At 37.4% G+C, this 26,035-nt stretch overlaps 1 protein-coding gene across 1 annotated transcript in view; it reads right to left on the minus strand.

The window, feature by feature from the left end:
- Nucleotides 1–572: 572 nt before the first annotated feature.
- ADCY7 (adenylate cyclase 7) overlaps nt 573–26,035 on the minus strand; it is a 31,153-nt gene continuing 5,690 nt past the window's right edge. Inside the window, exons 5-26 of the mRNA XM_086468858.1 lie at nt 24,524–24,672; nt 24,097–24,208; nt 21,217–21,344; nt 20,866–21,024; nt 17,145–17,277; nt 15,675–15,860; nt 14,713–14,756; nt 13,797–13,877; nt 12,860–12,932; nt 11,997–12,094; nt 11,196–11,280; nt 9,410–9,547; nt 8,167–8,229; nt 7,539–7,577; nt 6,013–6,176; nt 4,696–4,777; nt 3,966–4,121; nt 3,102–3,248; nt 2,551–2,658; nt 1,617–1,731; nt 859–983; nt 573–741 (exon numbers count right to left, since the gene is read on the minus strand). Coding sequence (XP_086324984.1) covers nt 595–741; nt 859–983; nt 1,617–1,731; nt 2,551–2,658; nt 3,102–3,248; nt 3,966–4,121; nt 4,696–4,777; nt 6,013–6,176; nt 7,539–7,577; nt 8,167–8,229; nt 9,410–9,547; nt 11,196–11,280; nt 11,997–12,094; nt 12,860–12,932; nt 13,797–13,877; nt 14,713–14,756; nt 15,675–15,860; nt 17,145–17,277; nt 20,866–21,024; nt 21,217–21,344; nt 24,097–24,208; nt 24,524–24,672 — 2,532 coding nt within the window. The 3' untranslated portion in view covers nt 573–594. The remainder of the gene's footprint in view (nt 742–858; nt 984–1,616; nt 1,732–2,550; nt 2,659–3,101; nt 3,249–3,965; nt 4,122–4,695; nt 4,778–6,012; nt 6,177–7,538; nt 7,578–8,166; nt 8,230–9,409; nt 9,548–11,195; nt 11,281–11,996; nt 12,095–12,859; nt 12,933–13,796; nt 13,878–14,712; nt 14,757–15,674; nt 15,861–17,144; nt 17,278–20,865; nt 21,025–21,216; nt 21,345–24,096; nt 24,209–24,523; nt 24,673–26,035) is intronic.

The raw sequence follows: 26,035 nt of genomic DNA on the forward strand, positions 1-26,035 counted from the left end.
CCGTTAATTTGGTTTTTTCCAGAGGAGCTCAGCACAATTATCATGAGACATCTTTGCCTTTACTTGCGCTCCTCTTTCCGTAATTCAGCCCTCGTCTGCTGTGAAGTCTGTTCAGCAGCAAAAGCAGGAGATGCAGCGCCCAGCGTATCATCTCACGTGTCTGCGGCAAACGCAATACTGTCAGCAGGTGTGTGCCCAAGAACGAAGCACTGGGATGTTTTAATGTGGTAACGAGTTCTCCAGTGCGTCCACATACGTTGTTACTGGAGCTGTTAAGACTCCCACAGTGCAGGTAAGGAAAGGAACTTAACTGAAAATGCTTCATGGCAATTCCAGGTAAATCCTCAAATTATTTCAGGAAAAGGTAGTCTTTTTCAGACTGGTGGTTGCGTGTCTTCTAGGAACTTTTCAGAACTTCTCTTCTTTCAATTAAAAAAAAATAAAAATAAAACATCGTTCTCTTGAGATGCAGAAGCAAACAGGAACAGTACGTACGTGTTTTTAGAATAAAGTCCTTCACATAAGGAGGGAAATTCTAAGTCTTCACAGAAGGGAGGCAGTTCTAAGTCTGTTTTGATTAACTTCACTGTAGCCTCAGTTCAGTCCCATACCTTGGAATTTGGCAGTCTCGGTGCAAACAAAGTAAGTCCTCAGCTCTCCCTTGCCCTTGACATTAATGAGTCCCCTACATTCACATGAATATCCCAATTCCTGTAGTATTTTACTCGTTTCTTCTGTGACCTTTATGTGAAAAGAATTAGAAACTCTTGTGAACTTCTTCTCATTATTCACATTTTTTAAAAAATCCATAACCAATTAAAAATAAATTTCTTATCATTCCAAGGCTCATCTGTTTACCTGGATTTTCCCAAGTTCCCCCGTACTTTCCATGCGGCTAGCAACATTGACGGTGTTGCCCCAAATATCATACTGAGGCTTCCGGGCACCAATCACACCAGCAATCACCGGGCCATGATTTATCCCTTAGTATAAACAAAAGCAGGTGTCATTACTGAAGCAGCAAGTTATCTGATATCCAGCTTCATTATTAGCCATAAGTCATGAGCTTCAGGGAAAAAAGAAAAACTAAAAAACTTAACCGTGCAACATGTTTCTAGCAATCGCTATTACCACTGTTCTATAAATACTAGCACTGAAGCTCAGGAGATATGAAGTGACTCATTCGTTGTAAAACGGGCAGTCCAAGAAGAAAGAGCTAGGGCAAAGTTCATGCCAAAGCAAAATTCTTCTTTTTCTACTTTTAATATATAGAAATAAACATTTGTATAACGGCCATTCTGTCTTTAGTCAACACTTAATAACACAGAGCTTCATTCTTTGTCCGTACCTTTAATTTTCTCCAAACTCATCCAGCTGTGGCCTTCGCATTGCTCCCTCCAGTGATTAGAAAAGCCCGCCCAAGGAGGAGCTCGGCATATTCAGAAAGCTAGACTAGACGACACTGCCTTCAGCTACTCAACATTTTATAATAATCGAAATACTGTGGTCAGTGTTAAGAAGGGCTCCATAGCAGTCAGCAATTTACCTAAGTCATCCTGCCTCACTTCTAACTTTTACAGAGCTGCAGAGGTCACGTTTTTACAAACTGAACTTACCGATACGTAAGCGGAAATTGTTAAAGGAATGTCGGTTGATGCCATCCAGTTTACTCATCAAGGCAATTCCGTATTCCACCATGATCCCAATGTGAGCATGCTGTCTTTCCTTATCCTGCGCAATTGATAACACGTATTAATGATCAGATTACAACACAGAAAGTCGTGTCAGGCTACTATTCCAAACCTGTACCGTTAGTGAAAGAAGTATGTATTTATAAGGATGAGGCCACTCATCCTTGTAACTGTGCACAGTTCAACAAACATTCAGAATGGATTTAAAACACTAAATTAAATTCAGTTGGAATGGCTATGAGGCAATAAGCATGACACTATTAATGATTAAATTTTGTAATGAATTTATGTCTGTCCTTTAGGAATCCAGATTTAATTTTATGTGGTTTTCATACATTGTATACGTGCATCCTAATGTCATCCCTGAACCTCCTATAGTGAAAGTGAGCCCGAGTACAGAAATTGGTTTTAATTCTTCTGGGTGACAAACAGTTTCAGATTCAGATCTAACGTGGCACTTGAGAATTCTCTTTCTGTGCCAGTTCTCAGCTATCACAAAAAGCTTACTGTCCAGTTCAGAGATGGCCTTTTCTTTGGCAGCCATTCTTTGACTTCCCTATTATTAGAGCTATTCTGTTACTCTTCTAGAAATGTTAAGCTACTGGAATCAAGGATTAAAGATGTAAAAAGTATGATGAGGTTACAGACTTAATACCTGCTTAGGAAAAAAAAAAAAAAGGAACTAGGAGATAAACAGCAGATTTAACAGGAGACAATACACTCTAATAGTCTTTTTCCATATTTCAGAAAGTCACCCTTGGTGATTTACTTTCTCTTTTATATCACATTACACTTAGTTGCTTTGACACGCACCTACGTACACACAGAATACCGAAGGCAGATTTCACAGAGAATGTACCTGGTTGTTCTCTTGGCCTGGCGTAACACTGAGACCAGCTGCTGCCATGTAAGTGCTTCCAATGGTTTTTATTTTTTCAACGCCACTAAATTTAGGTTTTAACAAGAGCTGTTTGAAGGGAATAAAAATAGAAACTTGAGACTTTAATACCATATTTCAGTGTGGGATTTAACCTGAAAACTTACACTGTCTACAATAAGCATTAAACAGCTCTAGGAATACTATCAATCACACAGAGGTTAGATAAAAAAGTACTGAGGATTAGTTCCACAGTTTTGCTCTATCTGCTCACAGGAGAAATAAAAGCACTGAAATGCTGAAATAAAGTCCTGAAATTCAGGACTTTCAGACCAAACTACTAATGCATCAGATGATGTAACTGAAAAACCCCATCAGGTGGGAACATATCTTTCAAGACTGCAAAGCTGAAGTCAGAATACTAATTCAGTGTAACAGCATTTTTTCCCCCTCTAATGCCCACAGATCTAGGGAAACATTTTATTTAGCAGCACATAGGTAATCCAGTCCATTTTTGCCAGAAGCTTAATTACCTCATCAAAATCAGCAATGATTTCATTTAACAGCCGCAAGCATTCCAGGCCTTCTTTATTGACATCACATTCAGTATAAAATACCTTAAAATCTGGTACCGATGCAAACATGACACAGACACAGTCATAAGATTGATGGTACCAATCCTATAGGAAAACAATATATTCACACGTTGTCAGCAGTCACCTTCCACGACAGGTATTCAAAACTGTGACTATTGTTTGTAACCAGTAATCAAATTACAAGTTTCCTATAAAATCAACTACAGTGCTTTACAGTGGGCATCCCTTATTTTATCAGAAACACTAATGAAGTTGACTTGCCTAAGGAAAAGCTGAGATATCTATGTATCTTAAAGATTCTCATCTATTCTGGACAGTGCCAGTCTTCTGACACTTACCCTGGCAGTGAAATCAGCAATATTTATTCTGATGACATGCTGCCAGAATAAGATGGATGTCTTAAAAAAAAATTAAAACATTATCAATGAACTTCTCACTGGGGTTGTTACCAAGGAGATACTACATGTTCTTCAGCTAACTTCTTTAAATAGAAGGCCTCTCTTCTCTGGTAAAATATGATCTTTGGAAAGCAGTAAATCCTTTTTAAATGTTTGCCAAACACAAACTGTGTCCTGAAGCCAAACTACCAATTCTGAAAGCAGATTTCAGAGACTGACACTAAAAGTTTGCATTTTTTTGAGGCCATCCGGATAGCAGATACTTGGGTTTTCAAAGGTCTTGGGATACAAACAAGAGGCAAAGAGTGCAGAACCTTAGAGTCTTCTGTGTGCTTGTTGGCATAAAGTTCTACGTCACAGAACTCCAATTTACTGTCCTTCACACAGCAGAGATTAAACGTACCTCATTTCGTTTTTCACCAATGAAATACGCAGCAACGTGTGCTGGAAGTACATTTTCCAGCAAAAGCCTGTTAACATTCTCCATCGTTTCAAACTGTTCATGTTCTTTTTTAAACTTATTCTTCCACAGACAATCCAGTCGACAGTAATAGTCAATCTGCAAAGGGACCAAATATGATAAAGTAAATCCTTATAATATATTGCTGAAAAAATATTAGTTGAATCATTCAAAAAATGTTGTAGCAATGAAGCTTCTTTGAGGCTTTTTGAGCCTATATAGTTATGAAAAATGTGCTTTGAGAATGAAGGTCAGAAAAATACGAAGTGGTCAGTACGAATGAATGCCATTTGGGTACCATCAGGTGTATTTACCAAAATGACATTTTAATAATATGGTAATTATTTTTACCTTGAATCACTGCTTTGATTTAGAATGAATATTGACACATAAATACAGACAGATCCAAAGTGGAAGAATTTGAAAGTTCTGGCATCTGTAATGCAAACACTATTGAAAAATATAAAAGTGTTCCCACCCTTTCATGGTAAAAATTTTTGCACTATCTGTAAGTAAGTACAGATAAGTACATTTTCTACAACTAAGTACAAGAACATAAAAAATAAAAAAATGCTGATTTAGAGCACAATGTTAATGAACAACACTTTTGCATTTTATTTAAATCAACTTGCTGCAAGTAGAAGAACTAGGTTATTGCTTTTTAAATACATACCTGTTTTGCAAGTAAAGTTAGGGTTATGTAAAACAGAACCAGATATAAATTAGTCGTTATCCTTGGCTCTTTGATGAAAAGCCTGAAAACAAGCAAGCAATACAGTGTCAGCTCTATCCTTTAAGAAAATCCACATGATTAAGAGGTGCAGGGGGAAGGGGAGCATAGCAGAAGAGGATGTCTTTGTTCAGAGATACACCACCGATGCCATTGTTCGTTTGTGCCAGTGGCTGTCTGGTTATAGATCCTATCCTAGTTACAGGAAAGGATTATCGTTCAGTTCAGTACACGAACTGCATTTCATGTAATGACAAACGGGGTGTGGAAATCTTGTTAAGTAGGTATTGTAGTGTGACGTTCAAGTAAACATGGCTTTATCTTAACAGAGCCAGCTTAATTTCCATTGCACTGAGTTGCAGCTTTCCACCCCACAGTGCCCCACAAAAACGCAGCCAGAAAAACCTTGAAGTAGGAAAAGAAATTTTCTTATTTGTGGAAGTAAAGATGATAACAAATAAAAACCTGAATTACTAAAATAAAGACAGCCATTGAATGACACCTCTCTATAGTTCCATACAGAGCTGAGACACCACACATATGTCATAGTAAGATCACTCTGCCTTACCACATCTACTAATTTTCACAAATGCACCCAATTAAATTCTCATTACATGAATAGCCTGGGATGAAGAGGCTAAATTAAGAGCTCATTTAGGCTTTTTTAAGAAGCTGTGCTGACAGCCTTTGCAAAATAAATTTATCCTAATCTTCAGCTACAAGACTATGCTGAGAATCTGAGAAAGACTTACAGACGAAGAGTAAAACCTTCCACATGATTTGTCTTAAGTATTTTTAATGTTTCTTCAACTAGATCAGGTAAATTACTGTTACTTTTCAAAATATGTGCAGTTAGTAAGGTAAGCAAATTAAGAGTTCACTATTCTATTGACTAGCAAGGTCTCACAAGCACAGCTTGAGCATCAGGCTTTTAGCAAGGCTTTTCTTCAAAGCTTGACAGAAGAGCCACCTTATTATGAGATTAATATTCTACCCCCTAGTCTTTAATGTAAGCTAAGCTTCCAGAGATGTCAGAAACCATATTACAGAATTTTTCAGAGCACACACACTTTCTTTAAAAAAAAAAAAAAAAAACCAAGATATGGTCTGATATGATTTCCATGTCATTAGCTATACAGAAAGGTTTGTAATGTCTGATTTACATGATTTTGATATTTTAATATTCCAGTAAGTGCACAAAAATCTAACACCTCCTTTAATGAAACATTATCATCAATTATAAGAAACTTTACACTGCACCTGGTACCATTGCCATTGAAGCTCAAGGTTCTGTGCTGAAGGGTATTAAAAATGATGAGGTATACAGTCACAGCAATGGACAGGAGGAGAACTTTCAGTTCGAAGCTCATTTGAAGAAATACTGAGCAAGCAATGAAGCCCAATATGCAGCAGTAAGCATAATACTGTAAAAGAAGAATTTAAAGAGCAGTTGCATTATTCACGCTTTATGCTCAAGAGACTTTCGAAACATAGCAAATGCCCTAAGCTCATGATCATTGCAATTTAAATAGAAGAAATTACAATCACTTGCTAAATGTGCTTAGTTTGTTTTTAATTGCACTAAAAGGCTGAACTTAATACTTTTTTTTTTTAGTTTGTTAAAGACGAACAAAAAGATTTAAACAAAAAGCATCACACCAACATAAGCGGTGTCAGAGAAAAAACTAAGTGTTGAGACTTTTTCTTCTGAAGTCTATGCATTTAAGCAATTATTTATTTAAAGTTCACAACTAACCTAAAGTAGGTTCATAGTCCAGTGAACAGGCTCTGAACCAGGAACTCCAGCATTCTGGTCCTGTTTTTGACAGTGCTGCACCTTTGTAACCTTAAGAGATACCACATTCCCACCTGCCCCACCTGTAACATGAAGACCATGACCCGTTATCCAACCTTAGAAACACTCCTTTGTAAGAATTTTGATGCTAATAAGCATTATCAAGCCAGGGCCATTATCCAATAGAATTACTGAGAAATCTCCCAGAGGAATCACAGTTCAAGCTGTTGTCCGAGGTCAGCGTGCACCTGGGAGCATTAAAACTGTCAGGTGGTACAAAGTGCAATGTGCAGCCACAGGTACAGGTATAAGATGCTGAGCTAGCATACTTTAGTCTACAAACAACTCCAAAATTACCTCAGCTTCTGCTCCTCAAGAGTTTATTTCTCTTTATGTACAAAGCATAGTTTTTCACCCATACTAGCACAGACCTACCACAAATCTGGGAGATTCTTAGCCAAATAGTTAATGTTTCTGCTGAAGTGAATAAAACCAGAACAATTTATGGAGCAGTTCAGGATCAGAGCCTGTCTCTGTCATCCTAAAGGCATTGAGTTTAACATTCAAAAGGTAATGAACACTCACAGCTATAACCCTGAAGCCAAACCTCTGAAAAAGAAACCACTATGTAGAGAACACTGACACAGGTCTGTTAGCCATTTAAGTCCTTTCACTTACCAAGATACTTTACTGGGACACTTGCAAGGACAGCTCTCATGTCTCATACTCAAACATAATCATCATCCTGTTCTACTGTTTTTTTCCTCAAAGTTTTAGATCTACTTTTAAATCTGAAATTTCAAAAAATTGCAAAGCCATACTTTATTTGGCACAGCAACAGCAGATAAAACCCCTTGATTTCATGAAAAACTTTTCCGCTGTCAGACACCTAAAAAAGCTGTGGTTTAGGCAGCAACAGAACCCGCTGCTTGTCAGCAATATACAACATTCAAAGATCTGGGTTTTAAAGTAACATGTATTCACTACTCACAGTTTCCTCAACGCAGGATTGAGTTGTGTTTCCAAAAGGCTGATTTACAGACATGCAAGAAGAGAAAATTACCAGATGAGTACAATGTGCATTACACAAGTGTAACATCATTTGCCATGAGGACTTGAATGAAGGTTCCTCAAACAACCTGCTGCGCACTATTCAAGAACACGTCCATCACCTAAAGGGACAGCCAGGTGACAAAGGAGCATCCCAAACTTTTGGATTATCTCCAAGTATAATCCCACTTTGGAATTAAAGAGATAAAAAATGAAACCCTCAGAAACAATACTTCTATGTCATTAGTAAGTGCTGAATCTGTCTTTGTATAAATGCTAGCGAACACCTTTAAAAGGTGGTGAGTAACCAAATTAAGCCAAGACTTCAGCTTTATCCATGAGTACTCCAGACTTTTGAAAATCCCTAAAAGATGCGCAGTAAAGCCACAGCTAATGATAGAAAATATCCCTAGAATTGCCTTGTGGCACAAGGAAGTCTTTGTCTTCAATGATTTAAAAATTCTGTCTTTATAAAAAGATGAGAAGATATCAAAATCCATCTGTATTATACACATCATCCAAGACTCATTTCATTTTAAACTTCGAAATGAAGATGGTACTCTACTCACATAGGGGGTAGCACACAGGTCATTTGATCCAGTAAAGTTTGCAGGTTTGTTCTTTTCCATAGTCTTGATTTATCGGGGGGGGGGAACAAAAAACAACAAAACCACCATACAAACTTGTTAGCAGGTAGCCACTAATTTTAAGTTTTTTCTCCATATATCATACAATGAGTCCTGATCTGGTTGCCCTTTAAGTGCTACTGAAATATAAATGTTGAAATACAATGATACCCCACGTAGTTGTATTAAACATATGTGCACACACAAGGTGCAAGAAGGTTAAAATTGCCAAGTATTTACTTATTTTTTAATTTGGGGCAAAGTATCACATTACGGCTATGCTAATCCAACAGTTTACTGGCACAAACATGTGGTTCTGTCTCACACCTCTGTTTTTCAGCTGTTGTTCCTGTTTTCTTTTAGGCTGTCTCTGGTGGTGTTCACATGACACCACAGTGAGTCAATTCAAGGACCTAAGCCAGCAAAAAAACAACCCCACAAAAGAAAACTAAGTATTTTCTGCAGTACGACTTTCAGAATAAACTCCCCATGGAATCAGAAAAATGGCAGTGGGATCAGAAGGACATAATTTCTAGTAGCTAGCTATCAGATAGGTTTAACTGTTAACATGATGTGTCACATAAAGCTTGTTTAAAAAAAAAACCAACACAGTAGAGTGGTCTTGAGCATGAGGTTACTCCAAAGGGCTGTTTTTCAAATGTGTGTACCCCAGGTGCAATACAAAACTCAAACTAAAGTTGAAAGACAAACACCGTTTGAATCTTGGTCTAGCAGTAACTACCCACAGTGTCTTTGGTCTTAAAAGAGAGACCAGCTATATTCTCCCCTCCCCATCTCCATTTTTACTAACCAGTTCAAATAGCACAGTAAACTGCTTAAAACTTCTACCTGCTGCAGCCAAACATTTAAATCCACATTAAAAAAAAAAGGAGGATAAGGGTTACAATGAATTTTAAAGTAATTATAAATGCTGCCTTGAAAGCAAGAAAAGGTGGTGTAAACTAGAACTATCGCATGTATTTTTACTTCTACAAACTGGGAGGTTTTACTTTTAGTGCTTTTACATGACATCGTGCATTATCCTTGTGTAAATCAACTCATGTTGCGAATGAAGCATTAGAAAAAACACCATAAAGCAGGGTACTCGATGAAAATAATACAAGTAGTAACTTGAACAGTGGACGTTACAATAAGTTCAAAGAATAAAGATAATGTGGTTACTTACCAAATTAAAAATGGCTATAATCAGCAAGGCACCTATAGTGATGACTGCTAAAGGAAGCCTAAGTAAAGGCATTGTTTCCACCTTTTCTGAGACAGCACAAAGGTGGCGCAGGAAAGGCCACTGTTCTGAGCAGCACTTCTGTAAACAGAATTAGTTTGTTTCAGTAACATGGATAACACTTTGATACGTAGAAAGAAATATTTCTATATGTAAAATACTTTTTGTCTGCAGGAGAGTGTCGAGTCTTCATTGGAATCCTAATTTAGAACTCTGAATCTAGTCGTTCGGATTAAATGTCTAATGCCTTTCCACAACTAAAAACGGAGATAATGCTTCCTTATTTCAAAGGGGCTGGTTGCTAAAATTTTCTGAATATCTGCTTAAAAAATGCAAAATTATGATCTGATTGAAAGTTCTAGAGAAATGCTACTAAAAATATAGTGACAACCTATGCTGTATTTTTTAGTTATAGAGCTATAATATTATATTTGGAACTACATTTTCAGATGACTAAATTGAAACCAATCATACAGTCCCCTTTCTTGAGACCCTTATATCCTCCATTTTTTGCTATAGAGAAAAACATCTAGTTAAGCACATACTTTTAATGATTGCGAGCATTATCCAAGGATGCTATACCAAAACATTCCCAGACCTCAAGTCTGATGCAATTGCAATCCTGGTATTTTCTTTTTCATTTCTCCATGTGTTTTTTGCATATATAGAAATCATATGTGCATACATACGCACATACCTCTCTCCTTCTGCATAGACATATATACACACACATATAAAAATCCATCCACTCATATATATACACACACCCCATACAACGCAAAATCCATACATGCTGTCTAACTGTACTTTTAAATTAATCATAAAACTTTATCCCGTGTACACTGCAATTTTATTTTTTTTTCTTTCCCTTTCACACAACTTGAACCTGGCTCTGTAAGAGACCATTTCTTTCTGTGGCAGTTTTCCTGGGAGACCACCGTCACCACTCTGCAACAGGATGATAGTGGCATGTTCTCAACAGAACTTCAGAATTCCCTCTCACCCTTGGTCTAGCACAACATAGATCTGATGAGTGTAAGGAACTCCCTAAAATCCCTTCTCTCTCTCACTCCTGCCTCCAGATAGTTCTTGGGCTGGAGAAGGATTTATTTTTTTTTTTTAATTATTTTGTATCGTTGAACCTATGTCACTATGGGCTGTCTCTACGTCACTATATGTTTTAAACAGCAATAGCATACATTTAATAATGCAAAGAAAAAGGAACTACAAATGCAAAGTGTCCTAATTGATGTAATGGTGAATTTGGAATTCTAACAGCTATGAAATTGTTGCAAATAAATTATTCATATGTTTGTACTTTTCATGAGGCTTTATAAATGATTATGAAAGCTAATCTTGCATTCAAACTTATTTTTATTTTAATGTTGTTTCCAGTGTGGAAAATCTCAGGATTTACAACAAAAGTTACTATTAGCACAAACATAAAAATAAATTTTAAAAACCCAACCCCACTCTGCAAGTGTTAATAACTTCCTCCTCCCTCCCACCCATCTATTCTGGCACCCAAATAATTCTGAATTGCAGTGAGAATTTTCAGAGATGAAAATCCATTTCACAGAATGAAATCTTCTGGTAACCTGAAGTTCAAGGCTCCCATAACTCCTATTGAAATTAACAGCTTGCTTAATCATCCTAAAAGATAGTCCAAGTTACCAAATTACATTCATCCACTTTTGAAAACAGAAAACTTTTTTTTAAAGAAACTTACCATACATTTCTCAGCAAAGCACACAAACAAAATAAGTACAATGATGACTGCAACAATGCCAAACGAAATGCCTAGTTTTGCAGTTCTAAACAGAAGAGAAAGCATTAAACAAACTAGTGTTAAGTTTAAAAAATTTTCAAACCGCAATTCTGACCGGTTTTTAACAGTGTTTCTCTAAATTTAAATAGATTTTTTCTTCTAATAGCACTGGATGGCCATAACATTGCACAGGTTATTGTTGCTCTGTTGCACAAATACTATAAAATATTCTACTCCTCACTGACAGACTGAACCACTACCCCATGCATAAGCCACACAGAAATTGCACTGCAACAGCCATGAAAAGCAAATATGCCACAAACTTCAGAATTATCAAGCATCTGCTTTCTCAGAGGTTTGAGAAGAAGCTCAGAGTTCTCTCCTTGTATCTTTACAGACAAAAGGATCGCTGAGAACACTTTGACCAGCTAATCCCATTTTTCTATTGCTCACTCAATGTGCTTACAGCCAACTACTCTTATAAAATAGCATTTCTCACTTAACTGATCATCTCCCCGTGTGTACTAAGCAAACACAATATTAAAGAAATATTTCTATTTTATTTCCATAGTGATATCTAGGCTCTTATGCCAAGAACATCAATGCACTCCTTTATTACGGTGTAAATTAGTCCTAACAGGTGTATGTTTCTTAAATGCAGACCCTCAGGAACTCCAAAAGACTTTAAAGTCTCATGCGCATGAGTTTCACTTTAGCTATTGGTTAATCTGAATTATAAATTATTAAAATACTGACACTTACTTTGGCATTATAAACATCTGTACCAGAAATATACAGAGGAACACAAAACTGGCACATGCGAAGTAACTCTTCAGTTTTAGAATAGGAATGGTGCGATACTGAAACACAGATTATAATAAATCTTAAGGATAATTCCAGGGGTTTTAAAAATTCTACTACGTTTTTTGTGATGACACATATATGCAAATTTATACTCTTCTATTATATATACACATAGAACAAAAAGAGAACAAAAGAAAACTACCAAATCAAATTCACTTGAACATCTGTCAAGAAAAACAGTCCAGTCTAAAGAATAATTTCAAACCTAGAGGGAAATCCACTGAATACATAAATCAGCACAGATACACATGGCCGAAATCCTTATTAAAAAAATGATATACACAGAAGTAAACCTGAAGCATACCTATATACCCACAGCAGTAACTACATACAGTACACCACAGTAAATTAAAGAACAGTTATCCAAACAGAAAAAATACACTGTACCTAACAAATAACAGTATTACACTTGCAATGAAACAAAAGTATTTTCAGAAAGCAAAGTATTTTCATTATAGATGCAGAAATGCCTTTTTGTTTTCCTTCATATGGTAAAGTTGCCAAACTCCTACTAACTTCCTTATGGCAAGAATTTAACCACAGATTAGAGCTAGTCTCCTTTAATCTGCAGAATTAGCATTCTCAAGGAAGAATGACCAACTCAAACAAGATCTGCTTTCCATTCTTTACCAAAAACCTCTTTGGATGTGCAGTCACCTCCAGAATCCAGTTTCAGAATGGAAAGAGTTTCAAATCTATTCTTATGCTGCTCTGAAACTCAAACCAAAGACCAAAAAAGGATTATTTTTACTCTTACCAACCTCTTTTTCAAGACCAGGTTCTGCAAAAATCAGTGAAAATCCACAGAAGTCATCCGATTTGCCACACCATGGACTACATTCAAAGAGACAGATGTTATGAAATGTACACATAAGGCCAAGGAGGGTATGCAAAAGCATCGCTGTTGTTGAGACTCCACAGTATACAGGGTGAGAGTGCCACTGTTTTACACACATTTGACAGTTCTGCAAGGTCTTTACATTCCATAGCATAGCATATGAGTGGTTATGTTTTTATGTAGATGACGGGCAGATCCAAAACACTCACAGACAGCAGCGTCTGCCAGTTACATGCAAAATGTAACCCCAGACCTTCCCTAAGGTTTACAAATAGGAAAGTATAATAGTAGATGTTAGAGATGGCTCACAGCCTCCAAAAACTTCCCCTAAATAATATCAGGACCCCATTAGGAACAGCAGAGGTACAGGGATAACAGCCTTGCTATAATTCAGATGAAAGGAAGTTTTTCTTCTCAAAGTCTCTGATTTGATAGGAATTCAAAATGTTTTGACTTTAAACATGGGTTTTGTTCAGGACTGCACCCCATTTTCTGACACTTCTTATTTTAATAAACACAATACAAATATTAACTTCCTACCCCATCCTACACTGCAGTTTGGCTTATTACTTCAGACAGTCATAAGAAACAAACAAACAATTTTGCTGTTTCATGGTACTATACCACATTGAACAGCTACACTAACCGTTGGCTTCTTGCTATAATAATCCAATAATACTCATTATATTCAAATTAAAACCAAAAAGGTACTAAAATAAGTAAAACACAAAGACCAAAAAAAGGCACAAAAATCCTGGCAAGTTCTCAATTTTGAGAAGTAATTTTTGTATCTAGACTTAAAATTGAGAATTCAGATTATTCTCAAAGAAAAGTATATAAAAAAATAAAATACTGCATACTTAGTTGAACTGAGGCCCTCAATGGTTGACATCATTTCATCGTAAATATCTTCCTCTATCCTTCCCTTCTGAGATGAATTTCTGAGAATGAAAGGAAGTCCATGTCACAAATGCTGTTCAGAAACAATTAATGGCTACAGAGGATCATAGTTTCTCAGTACACAAGTGGGGTAAGCTACTAGGGAAAAGTTAAACAAGAATGCTCCAAGCTGATAGACATATACATCCATAAGCACTTTACTAAGCATTTCTCTAGTTACTCAAATCATGCGTTTTTCGAGACAGTATTTTAATAAACTAAGAAAACGTTTCACAAGTGAAAATCGTCTACTTAGTTAACCCAGATACCATTGTAAGCATTTCTACATATAATGACAATTTTCTATTACCCCACAATGGCATACATTATTACTACTAACCAAAGACATATCTTGTATAATATAGTCTGCATTTACTTATAATATTATGTTAAACTGTATTTATTTTGTACTACAATATTTACAAACAAATTAGCTTCTATGAGTAAGAGAACTAAAAGCTGAGGTAGCACAAGCAGTTACAATATATACACATATAAAATAAATGAGGAGTTTTGATCTGTTTTCCGCTGCTCTCTAGGTCTCTTACTTCCCTACTCCTTTCCACCCTGCTACAGCCCATAAAGCAAAATGCAACCTGAATGACTGAGGGGCCAGTAAGATGAAGGGGGGGCGGGCTCCTTTTAAAGTCGGCTAACAATACCAAACCTAAATTGAGAAGTCTTTTAAAGGCCAAAGTTTTAGCTTAACCTTTCTAATGCAGGAATACCATACACACAGTGATTAATCAGCCAGAAGATCACATGCTTACAGTGCTCTGAACTATAAGAGGAGCACAGGATCACATATTTTAAAAAAAAAGAAAGTACTTGACAAACCTATCGGAAGTTCTCTGGCGCCCAGTGGAACACAAGGGTATTTCCTAAATCAAAGAAGGAATTAAGAAGAAGTTACACTCAGTAAATGGCAAACAGCTATTGAAAATAAACTTCAGGAAGCTGCCAAGAGCCATTCTCAAACAGAAAAGCTTATCAAAATCAACCCTTTCCAGCAATGTTTTCTGCTTTAACAAGTGAGCACTTTCTGACAAACAAAACTGTTAGAAAATAATTAAGCAGATCTTCCCTCTTATTTTTCTCCACACACTGAAATAACTAACATCAGCAGAGGCAAGTAGACCGGAAACCACTTCTCACAAACCTGAATGGACAGAAATTAAAATTAAAGTAAAATTAAAATTTTACTACAGCTATCTGTCCACAAAGAGTAGTTCAGCCTTGCTGTGCCTCTAGAAGCACAGCTAAAAGCACGCATGTCTCCGCCTTTCAGCTTTCAGGAAGGGCAGATGGAAGGAAAAAATGAGTTTCCTTAAATTTTAAAATCTTAAAAATCCTAAGAATTCATAATCTTAAAAATTCTTTACTGATAAAATCGGTTTGCAGGCAGAGCATGTGGAGGGACTATTTGTTTTCTATACATTTGAAGAAAGTGTGGAGCGCAGCTGGTATCTGGGATAAGTTATACTTTTTCTAAAACTACATGTATCGAGCAAGACCTCAAGATGGAAAAATGTCAAGGAAAAAAAAAAAAGATAGTTTCAAAGTTTTACTTTGAAGGTTACTATGAGTATAGTATACTAGCGATTGGCAGAGTTTAATACTCTTCAGTTCTAACAGAAATAGTTGTTGCACAGATACCGTCTTAGTTCTGTGTACACATTCAACACCAAGAGCAACAGCAGAAATTCAGCCACTAAAACCTATTAGATTTCAAGTTTCACACCATAGACACAAGGAGGAGTTTGCAATTGTAGGATGACAATCGCTACTTCAAAGCTCACCTTTCTTCGCCTTCCTTGTGAACTTGAAGAGTCGCTGCTCACGCTTTCTCTGTGGTTCAGGTGGGCAAAGGGCCTGGCTGCTCCCCAGGACTCTAAGTAACGTGTCATCCGGACAGATGCTCGCATCTTTAGCCCATCATTAACTCTTGTTTTAGGGAGATGATTATTTGATACGCTTTGTTTGGACTAACAGAAAAAACACACTCATGTAGAAAACAGAAAATTATACAAATTACAAAGAAATGAAGCTCTGTGAATTTGAGTCGTTTAGGACTACACAAGCTAGCTATTCAGTAGGACTCTAAACACATCAGCAATGTGTCGGCCAACCTCAATTCCTTTATCTCATTTAATTAATGTGAGCTAAAGTAAATCATGACATAATAAATTTGCTTCAGCTGCTTCTACAAGCCTTTACTTGTAACTTCACTGCAACATTCAAACTTCCTGGTTTATTTACAATGATGCAAGAGACCGCAGGATTTCCTTGCAGTCAGCACAACAGCAGGGGGAAAGGATTCCCAATTCCTGAGCTAGGGCGTATCAAAACAGTGGTTAGCAGAATATCCCACAAATTACAGACTCTACATTAGATTATATCCCTGCGTCACAGGTGAAGAGTCAGGCAGTGCATACAGGGTATACAGCAATACCCTTGTGGGTCTGCAAGGAAGCTAAAACTACAGAATAAACCAATACATCAGTGAATGGTTGTTCTCTAACATTTCACAGGTATCTTCAAGTGAGCATGGACCACTTCAGTAGACTTAGAACCTCATTCTGAGAATATGTGCTGTGTACATGTAAGGGGGGTGGGGTGGGGTGGTTGCAGTGTTGAGTATATAAAACATGCTCAAACATAAGACTGAGTTCTTGCTAATTAAAAGTGTCTCTATACTGTTCCTTCCTGTAAAGATCCTGAAAGTAGTTTGTAATTGGAAATATTTTACTCATTACACACAAGCTGATTTAAAATAGTGATACTCCAGGTGCTTGCAATTACCAGGCTCTAGAAGGGCAACCAACCATTGCTAACTTTACACCTTGAAAAGAAGGTGAATCTCACATCTAAGATAGTGAGGAAGAAGTAGTCAGAAGCTAATTTACAGGGAGTATTTTATGTATGGCCACACAGCACAGCTATTCTTTCATGACTTCATCCCACCTTTTGACCTGGATTTGTGAGAGAGACACTTCACAGAAGTACATAGTCAAATACGTATTTTTACTCTAAGTGGTCCACATAAGAGGTTTCAGCATAACACTTATTACCTTCAAGCTAATAGACATGTCACAAAACAGTAGGATGTGCCTTCAGATCTGAAGTCCCAAATCCAAGCTACTCAGATGACTCACACCGTGCTTTAATTCTGTTCCCAAATTAAAAAGGTGGATGCACCACAGACCCTATTTACTCAAAATGTATGTATATATTTGAATAAACATACACGTTTAAAAATGTACACATACCCTTGGATCAACCACTAAGTAGGTTTTGATATTCATGGATTCAAGGTAAGGATCCCTCAGGTGTCCATTCCCTTCTTCTACTTCATAAGCTTTGCCTAGGTGATTTAAGGTTGCTTCAGTGATGTGTACGCGGCTGAGAAGGGGGGAAAGAACAAGAGACCCAAACACTTACAGGAAGGTCACATTAAGCATTTCATTTACACTTCAGTGGCCACTGCTGACATTTTTGCTTTTCAGCCGTCTTTTGCTTTGGCAGCCAACTGCAAAATCCTGCCAGTACTTAAAACCGCATTTGCAATCCTTTACTGCAGTTCTTTGTTGCACATCTTTCACAGCCAGTATGCTAAAATACACATCCCAGAATGAGATAGTATCAGAATAAAATTAAAGTGGAACAAGCAGAGACATATAAGAAACAAGAAGAAATGCAATCAAAGGGGATCTGATGACTGACAAAACAGACTCACTCACAGACAGGTTGTTTCAGATAGCAAGAGCTGCAGGGAAAGAAAGCTCACAAAAAACCCACAAGCAAGAACTGTCTCATGCTAGAAATGCATGAGGAGTGGAGGAGATGGTTACAAAGTCTGGGAAAAAAAGGCTGGAAAAGGTTTTTTGTCAACTAGGAGAACAATTTTGAAAGTCTGTCCTTCTGACTGGAACAATCAGAGGAGAGTGTAACACAGGAACACACTTCTAAGGGGAGCAACTAGTATTTTTCTGTACGCATTCACTCTTTCCCTTAAACATTACTTAGTTCAGTATCCCAAATCATGTATTTCCATAGAAATTACAAGTAATATCTTTCCATAGAACTTTTCAACAGGAGACTGGAGTGTGTTCATAAAATAGCATTTCTTTTCTTATATTCTGCTTTCTCATTGTTCATCTTCCCACAGCTTTTCTCACTTTTCTTTGGCACGGAGGGTTAACCACTGTGCTGTCAATCCTACAATCCTTTAGCACAGAGCTGGGAACAGAACATTTCCAGAATGGAAGCTGACAGTGTGCAGCACTCCTGCCTAACTACAGAGAGCAAGGAGATCACTGTCCCATCTGCCTCTACTTCCTTATGCTGCATGTAGGTTTGCCTGAAGATAATTTAGCCATGATCTGGAGACCACTGGCTGTGGCTTCCCACCAGGAAGAACAAAAAACTCAATACTTTTGGAGACAAAAGGTAAGACTTTTGAAACATAGAGGATGCATGTTTTCATTTGTTTACCGGTAATCGTCTCAAAAACCTGTTTTTTTAATTGCTACCTTGATTATGTGATTATGCGACCAAGGTGAACCTTCAAATCTGAAATTTTAAAGCTTGCTCTAAAGCATCATTTTCTCCTATAGAGACTCAGGCATACTGGGTGATGCCTGTATTAACTAAACCTTAAAAGTCATATACTGCAGCAAGTTTTCTGTAGTTTTCCACTTCTCTCAAAAGGCTGTACATTTGTTTGCTATCAACCATTTTCCATTTTACCAAGCTTCCTCTCCCCTCTTCCCCAAATCACATGCTGCCGTAGTACATTTCAGATCTTACTGCAAACTTCCTTCCACTTAAATTGCTATGCTGATGATTTCTCAGCAGTTACTAATGCTTACTGGATTCCAGGATCAGCACATAGCCAAAAGCTGCTACCACTAAAGCTGCCTCTCAAAGGCAAGCTGTAACATGCACTATTACACTTACCATGCTAGTACAGAATGCCTAAGACACTGCACTCAATTTCCTATGCTAACAGGCCTGAGAATAACATGTTCTGATCTTTCAGGCATATACATATTAGAGAGAATTGGTCATAAATGCATTTGTAATTTTGGTTTTATGCTACTCCTTTCTGCTTCACTAGTGTTATTATGTTGTTATGAATGCAAGTAATTCTTAAAATCATAAAGAAGATGAACAAGGATAATCTGTCAATGGACATAAAATATTTATAAAGCTAGAAGTTCCCCTGCATCCTTTCAAAAGTCTTTAGAATGCCTTCATTTACAGAAACCCAAAACAGACATATTTCCTATTTTAAATAAAAACCTCAAACTGTTCCTCATGACAAAACGTCTGCTTCCAAAGGAGCAGGACTAGTAACATTGGAATGGGGCATCCCAGACATCATTTTTCCACAAACAAGAAACAAATGTGACATAACATTTGCATAATGAACAGAAAACCTTCCTCTCTGTGAGGCTCAGTCTTCCACAAGTAGAAGGTTTCCTCTGGCTAGTTTTGAAACACATGATAAGCGAGCGCTAGGCATGCATAGATAAAGGAAGTATTAAGTCTAACATTTCTGAATCAGCAAGCCAACTTAAACCAGCTTTATTCTTCAACAGATTATCAAATATGAGCATGAAGAACATAATGGAGTAATCAAAGTTTTCATGATTAGGCAGTGGTCCTAAACGCAACTAAGAAAAGCATGGTTTTGTGCCATATTCAGAGCCACGTTGTTTGCTTTATCAACAAAAGAACATTTACAACTCTGTATTCCTGTTTAATCATGCTGAGTCAGCATACTAAAACACTCAATGTGTATCACAGCTGTTGACCAAGCTCCAGTTAGTCTTCTTTCTGTTTCGGTCACCAATGCAAGAAAATAATTTAATATTCATATCCCCTTATCACTTTGCAGAAATTAATTTTTAAGTTACAAGCATGTACATAAAAGCTGTCTGAGGCACAGAAATAACAAGAAACCTATAATGCCACTGGTTAGAATCACTTCCCAAAATAAACCAATACTTTAATGCTTAAACATATATCCACATGAATGCTATTCAATTAGTAACTATTAATTTGCACAAACTACCAGGAACCTACAAAATTGCGGTCTCATTTGGGAATGGAAAAATGGAAACCTCTTAATATGGTCTGTTTTGGTGCAGACTACCAAAACAAAAAGTTTCTTAGCTGAATTCTAATCCCCAAGTTCAACTTGAAAACAAAAGTATACTTTCCTAAATGAGGAAAATACAAAGTGCTGGTGCTTTTAAAAAACATTGCTATTTGTTCTTTCCAACAAGCATCTTAAAAAAGGCAGCATGAATATCAACCTCAGACCCAAACCACGGCACTGCTGAGCAGACATGGCAAGTTACATTACTGCTTTGCCTCAGCTCTTCCACTCAGGACCACTCACTTTCCTTCCCATTCTGCCCATGACAAATGCAACAACCAACAGCTCCAAACTCTCCTTGCTTGGATGCTCCTCATCAGGCTGCATTTTAATTTCTGAGTTGCTTGTGTTTTTGGAGAGTCAATACAGAACTAATATAAATCAATATATTAACAGAAATGGCTTTGCCTTGTCAACATAAGTAGCATATATATTCTTTAGCTAAACTTAAGACTATAGTATTATCCCTGTGCACAACATGAATTATCTATCAGCATAATGCACTGCTCAAGACGCACAAGATTTTTTCAATGACAGGAAAGTCAAGAAGCAGTTGCTTGCCTAAGAACATGCACAAGATTTTTTCAATGACAGGAAAGTCAAGAAGCAGTTGCTTGCCTAAGAACACAATTTTATGGTTCATTGCAAACAGAATCAGAAAATACCAACATTTTACAGCTCTGGTAAGTACACATTTGTCCTATTTTCATCATCCCATTATGAGGATTTGTGTCATGGCACAGTTACAAATTCCAGACTCATAAACCAGGCTTATGAAAACCATGATGACAGAGTGAATCAGCAGTGACAAGGAAGATCCTCACCCAGGTACGCCCGCAGACTCCATGCGGTTTGCTAAGGACACGTCATGTGACCAGACATCATACTGCCACTTCCGAAGGCCGATCACACCGCACAGCACGTTCCCAGAATGAATACCAACCCTCATGTTGATATCCACTCCTGTGGCTTCTCTCACCTGTCTATGGAGGGAGGAGGGTATTAGAGCATAAGCCACACTTATGACAAGACAAGAGACAAACTTATGACCTAATGCATAACTATCCAACTGCAGCTAATAAATACACTTTGAATGTGACAGGAAAACTAAGAATTACTTTATTCCGTATCTTCATAGCCTCGATACATTAAAAAGTCTTCTGTGCTATACTTACTTTATCGCTTCACACATGTCGAGTCCCATTTTAACACAGTTCCTGGCATGAACTGGTAAGGACACAGGTAGGCCTGAGACACAATAGTAACAGTCTCCCAGGATTTTTATTCTCATGCATTCATTCTCCTGTGAAATTATAGCAAATATAATTAACAGGAAAAAAAGGACTGCAAGTAGGCTAATGACATCAAAACTAGGACTTGTCTGTATCATTTCGAGAAAAAAAGTCAGGCTTCACTCAGTCCTTGTTGAAGCAAAGTTTACTTCTGTTTTTCCACATCTAAATACCTGGGCATTGCTTACTGGAGGTAACAGAAATGATCACCTCAAGCATTTCTGAAATAAAATCATCTTACTAGTTTCTGACTTTATTCTTGGAACAGTGTACAATTGAGAAAACATAAATAAATAAAAAAGTCACAGAATTTACCATCTAAAGGATGAAATCTACTCATCTGTCTTTTAATCTTCATCTTTATTAACATCTGAATTATAGGCAGTTTGTTCACCTTTTCCTCAATTTTTCCATGGCAGCCTCAATAAGTAAGATTGTGCAGTGTAGTAAAACCTGCACAGAACTTAGGTAGAAGTGAGGAATTAAGATGCCCAACCTAGTAGCTTTGCAGAAGCAAAATGGGGGGTTTTGTTTCAAATATGACTGAAGAGGAAGCCAGCACACACTGCAGTTTGCTATCGCTAATAAAAACCCTGCAATACTCTCTGGCAGCAGAAAACTTTTTCCTAACTGTGCAACAGAGGATACTGCTGGCCATGACTGGCTGGAGATAGGAAAAGGGAAGAGCAAAAAGCTCCTCATACTGTTTTTCATTAAAACATGACTGAAGAATTTTAACTACAAAGGTGACAAGCAAGCCAGGGCTAATTCTGTGAGGCTGTACAGTGTTGGACTGATGAGTAGAGATGGTTTAATTTGGGCCAGCTGACACCTTCAGGTGCCCAACCCTCCCTGCTGTGGGAACAGCCCAGCAATTCTTCAATCATCTCCAAAATCAGCCCAAATCAGTGGCAATTTAGCAAACTAAGCTGTTCTCCTTCATCCATCGGAGCCTTAAGAGAACATCCATCATTCTCAACCATCTTAAGCCATCCGGTAGGTTCTGAGCACAGCAGCAAGTGACAAGCTTAGATAGCTCCACTTCAGTTTCACAGATTAGCAGGGGAACCTAGCCCTAGATCAGAGCTGTTAGACTTCAGTATCCAGCTCAGTATCCAGGTTAGCCCTTGACTTTCATTAGGTAAATCTGAGCCGCCAACATTTTTACATTATGGAAAAGATGACTGACAATATTCCCCGGCAGAACAAAAACAGTACAAAAAGCAGGAATCTCTTCTTACAGCTCAACCACAGAGTTGCAAAAGACCTTGACTCACTAAACCCAGACTTTTTTTTAAATAATGCAATTTGCAGACAGGAGTGAGAAAACGTATCACTCAATCTGGAATCTTTTCTATTTTTGTGTCTGAGGAACAGTTGCAAAAAATGATCAAGTGTCTTTAACCTCAGCTTCTACTGTGGTATAAAAAGCTTGTGGCAACTATGACATGACTCATTCTGTGTGTTCTTAATGGCTGCTTCACAACAATGTAATTACAATACAGTTAGTGTATGACTCTCTTATTTGCCAGTACTTGAAGTTTAAACAGCAACTGAATTCATATAAATACAAAGATTAGCAATGTCATTTAGTCAAAAAAGTTAACTAGGATTTTAACCAGCTTTTAATCAGTGATATATTTAAGAATGTATTCAATAACATCCATAAAGGTTTAATTAAAGCAATTTGACTCTGCTAGATTAACAATTTTACAGTTTTCCTACTTTTTTCTGAAGAATTTTTAGAATTTCAGAAAACCAAAAATTTCCAAGTCCATTAATTTTCTAATTTGCATTCAGTATATGCAAATATAGTCAATTTTGAAATCAAACCAACATCTTTAAACCATGGAAAATTTTGATAGGTAGTCACTAGTCTTGACTTATGCTTTACGAATGCTAAATTTCTGGAATCAGAATTTGGGTTGGTATTTGTTTTTTTGATGTCACACAGGATGCAATAAAATGCAGTGTTTATTTTCCTAAAGCCATAATTGCCTCATAATACCAACAGAAAAATCAATGGATGTGACAGAACATATATGCAAGATTAGGGTGAGTTTTAGAGGCTAACAGAAATCATTGTGCAGAGTCAGTCACGCAAACATGTGTATGATACAGTCCCAGTAATCTGAGAACTCAAAAACGGCGTCTATGATTACAGTTGCAAAGAAAATAACCTCAAGCAGCACTTGGAAGTGCTAAGAACTACTGCCAGCCTGAAGGGTCAGTAGTGAGAGTATCTCTTAATAGGGACCATTTAAATCTACTTCCCATTCTTACACTTTTCTGAAGGTATCCATTACTAATTATTAATCCTGAGCTAAAGAACTCCTTGGTCTGATGCAATGTGAATGAATCTACAAATTTAAATGTGTGCCTGAGAGTTCTCCATTTGTAAGGCAAACAAACAGTCCTTCTAACTGAACACCTCAAAGCTCCTCAATAGAGCTTGTGTATACAGTACCTCTTACTGCCTTTTTACAATCATTTATTGTCATCAGACAATTCCCTGAACAATACATATAAACCTACAGACTCAAGAACTGGAATGACTGTAACAATTTGCTAAATTTCCCATTTTGTTTCCAATTTTGTTTTAATGTGATTTAGCTAGTTAGCTTTAAAGCCAAAGCAGTCTTCGCTTCCTGACTTCAGAAACACTAACACCAACTGCCTTCTCTCTTGTGGAAAAGACTTCTATTTTTTTTTTTCCCAATGGTGGCCTTTATCCCTACTACACAAAAAACCTGCAGCACCTACCTTTGCAATCTGATCAAACTTTCCAAAAAGTTCATTCAGCATCACTACTAGTTCTTTAGGAGAGCAGTCACTGGCAAGGCGAGTAAATCCTACAATGTCTGCATAAAGAATGCTAGACAAGAACAAAAGGAAAAAACAACATAATCGAAACATGAAGCTATATCTGTTCCACAGTCAGCTTAAATATTAAAATGTGTTTAATAGAAAGCATCTCTCTCTGGAAAACAGCTCCAGAAAAAAGAGTTCAAGTATCTCAACCGATTTAGAAGACAGCACATCAGTTCAAGACACGTTATCTTCCTACTACAGGAAAGAAGCTCACTTCAGCCTGAAAGTCCACATCCAAATTTTAATTTCACTGGACCATACACACTGTTAAGAATCAGCAGCTTACATTAATACAATGACTTCTAGAGTTTCCACTTACCTAACATTTTGGTGCCTTTTTACATATAGACTGTGGAAGTTGTTGTCATGCATTTGCCTATTATCATTAGTTTCCTTTAGTCGCTCTATGATTGCTAGCTTCATTTCCATAGAGATATGAGCTGGCAGTATGGATAAAAGCAAATTCTCCTAAAAGGGGGGGCGGGGAAATGTGATTAATGATGCAAAATTCTTAACAGTAAATTTAAAACTGTAGGATTTTAGCGACTGCAAGAAGGACTGAAAAAAAACAACCAAACCCAACAAAACAACACCTTTATTCAAATAGCTTTTGAGTGATGCATGTCAGGTTTTCCGGAAGAGACTTTTAACATGTCTATTCTCAAAATCACCAATTTTACAGTTAAGTAAGGGTGTTGCATATTTTTTCTTTTGTTCCTTGTGATCTAGATGTGACAGCTCTCTGTAACCATGAAACACACAAAAATTCAGTATTCAGTACTACAGTTTCTGGATAAATAAAAACTTATTTTGTCCACCAATCTCAGGGTTGTCTTAGCATCACCTGATAAAGCTTCTGGTAAAAGCTTATATTCTGTAACGAACAATCTATGCAGCATTAAAAACACTTGTGAATTCTCAAATGTTGGAAAACCAGCAGCAGATACAAAAGTGTCGACAACATGCTGCTATACCTTAAATGAACAAGGAACTGATGCCACTGAAATAAAGTCTTTTGAACTGAGTGAGAATACAGATTCTTCAAAAACCACTCACATTGTTTGACAATTCAGTGCACTGTTTTACACTGGCTTTGACTTAAAAGCCCATTCTTCAAAGAAGACCCTGCTAAGCTGCTGGGCAGAAGAGGAAGACAAAGAGAGTACTTTACCGCCCCAGAGACAGAGTCACCACAGAAGAGGAAAGACTGCATGGAGCAGCTACAAGCAGGAACTTTTTCAGATGAGATCGCCAGCAAGGTCAACACATTGCGTAACTGAATAAGATGCTGCCCCTTTGGACCAAATCTTTGTCCCCTTTTCCTGAATACCCGATGCAGCAGTATACAGATGGCAGTAAGCTGCCAGGGTTACTTAACCAGTGCCTGCCACCAAAAAGAAATGCCTTGGGGTCACAGTGGGAAGAGGGAGTCTTTGAGCATCAAGTACTGGCCTACACTAGGTGTAGACAGCAGTTTAGTTTGAGACTGTCCCCAGAAGCAAAAACACCTCCTTCCCCTCCTCTTGCATTTTAATAGCAGAGGAGTCAACCTGGGGAACAATTTAAACTGACAGCAGAGTGCCAGTGAATGTAACAGGACCATTTGAGGCTGACACATTACACAGTTTTCAAGCAAGTGATGATAAACCCTGAACCGCGTTTTTCATATTGTTTTCACAGAGAAAAAGCGGGTGCCAAAAAGGAGACTCAAAATTGTGTGACAAATTACAACACAGATGAAAAGAAAGCTGTCCATAGACTTAAGCACACCTACACTTCAAACAAGCAACCATAAAACCCCCAAATTACCACATAGCCCAAAAAATGAGAA

This window comes from Leptosomus discolor, chromosome 8, assembly GCF_034619465.1.
Source record: "Leptosomus discolor isolate bLepDis1 chromosome 8, bLepDis1.hap2, whole genome shotgun sequence".
Taxonomy (NCBI): domain Eukaryota; kingdom Metazoa; phylum Chordata; class Aves; order Leptosomiformes; family Leptosomidae; genus Leptosomus; species Leptosomus discolor.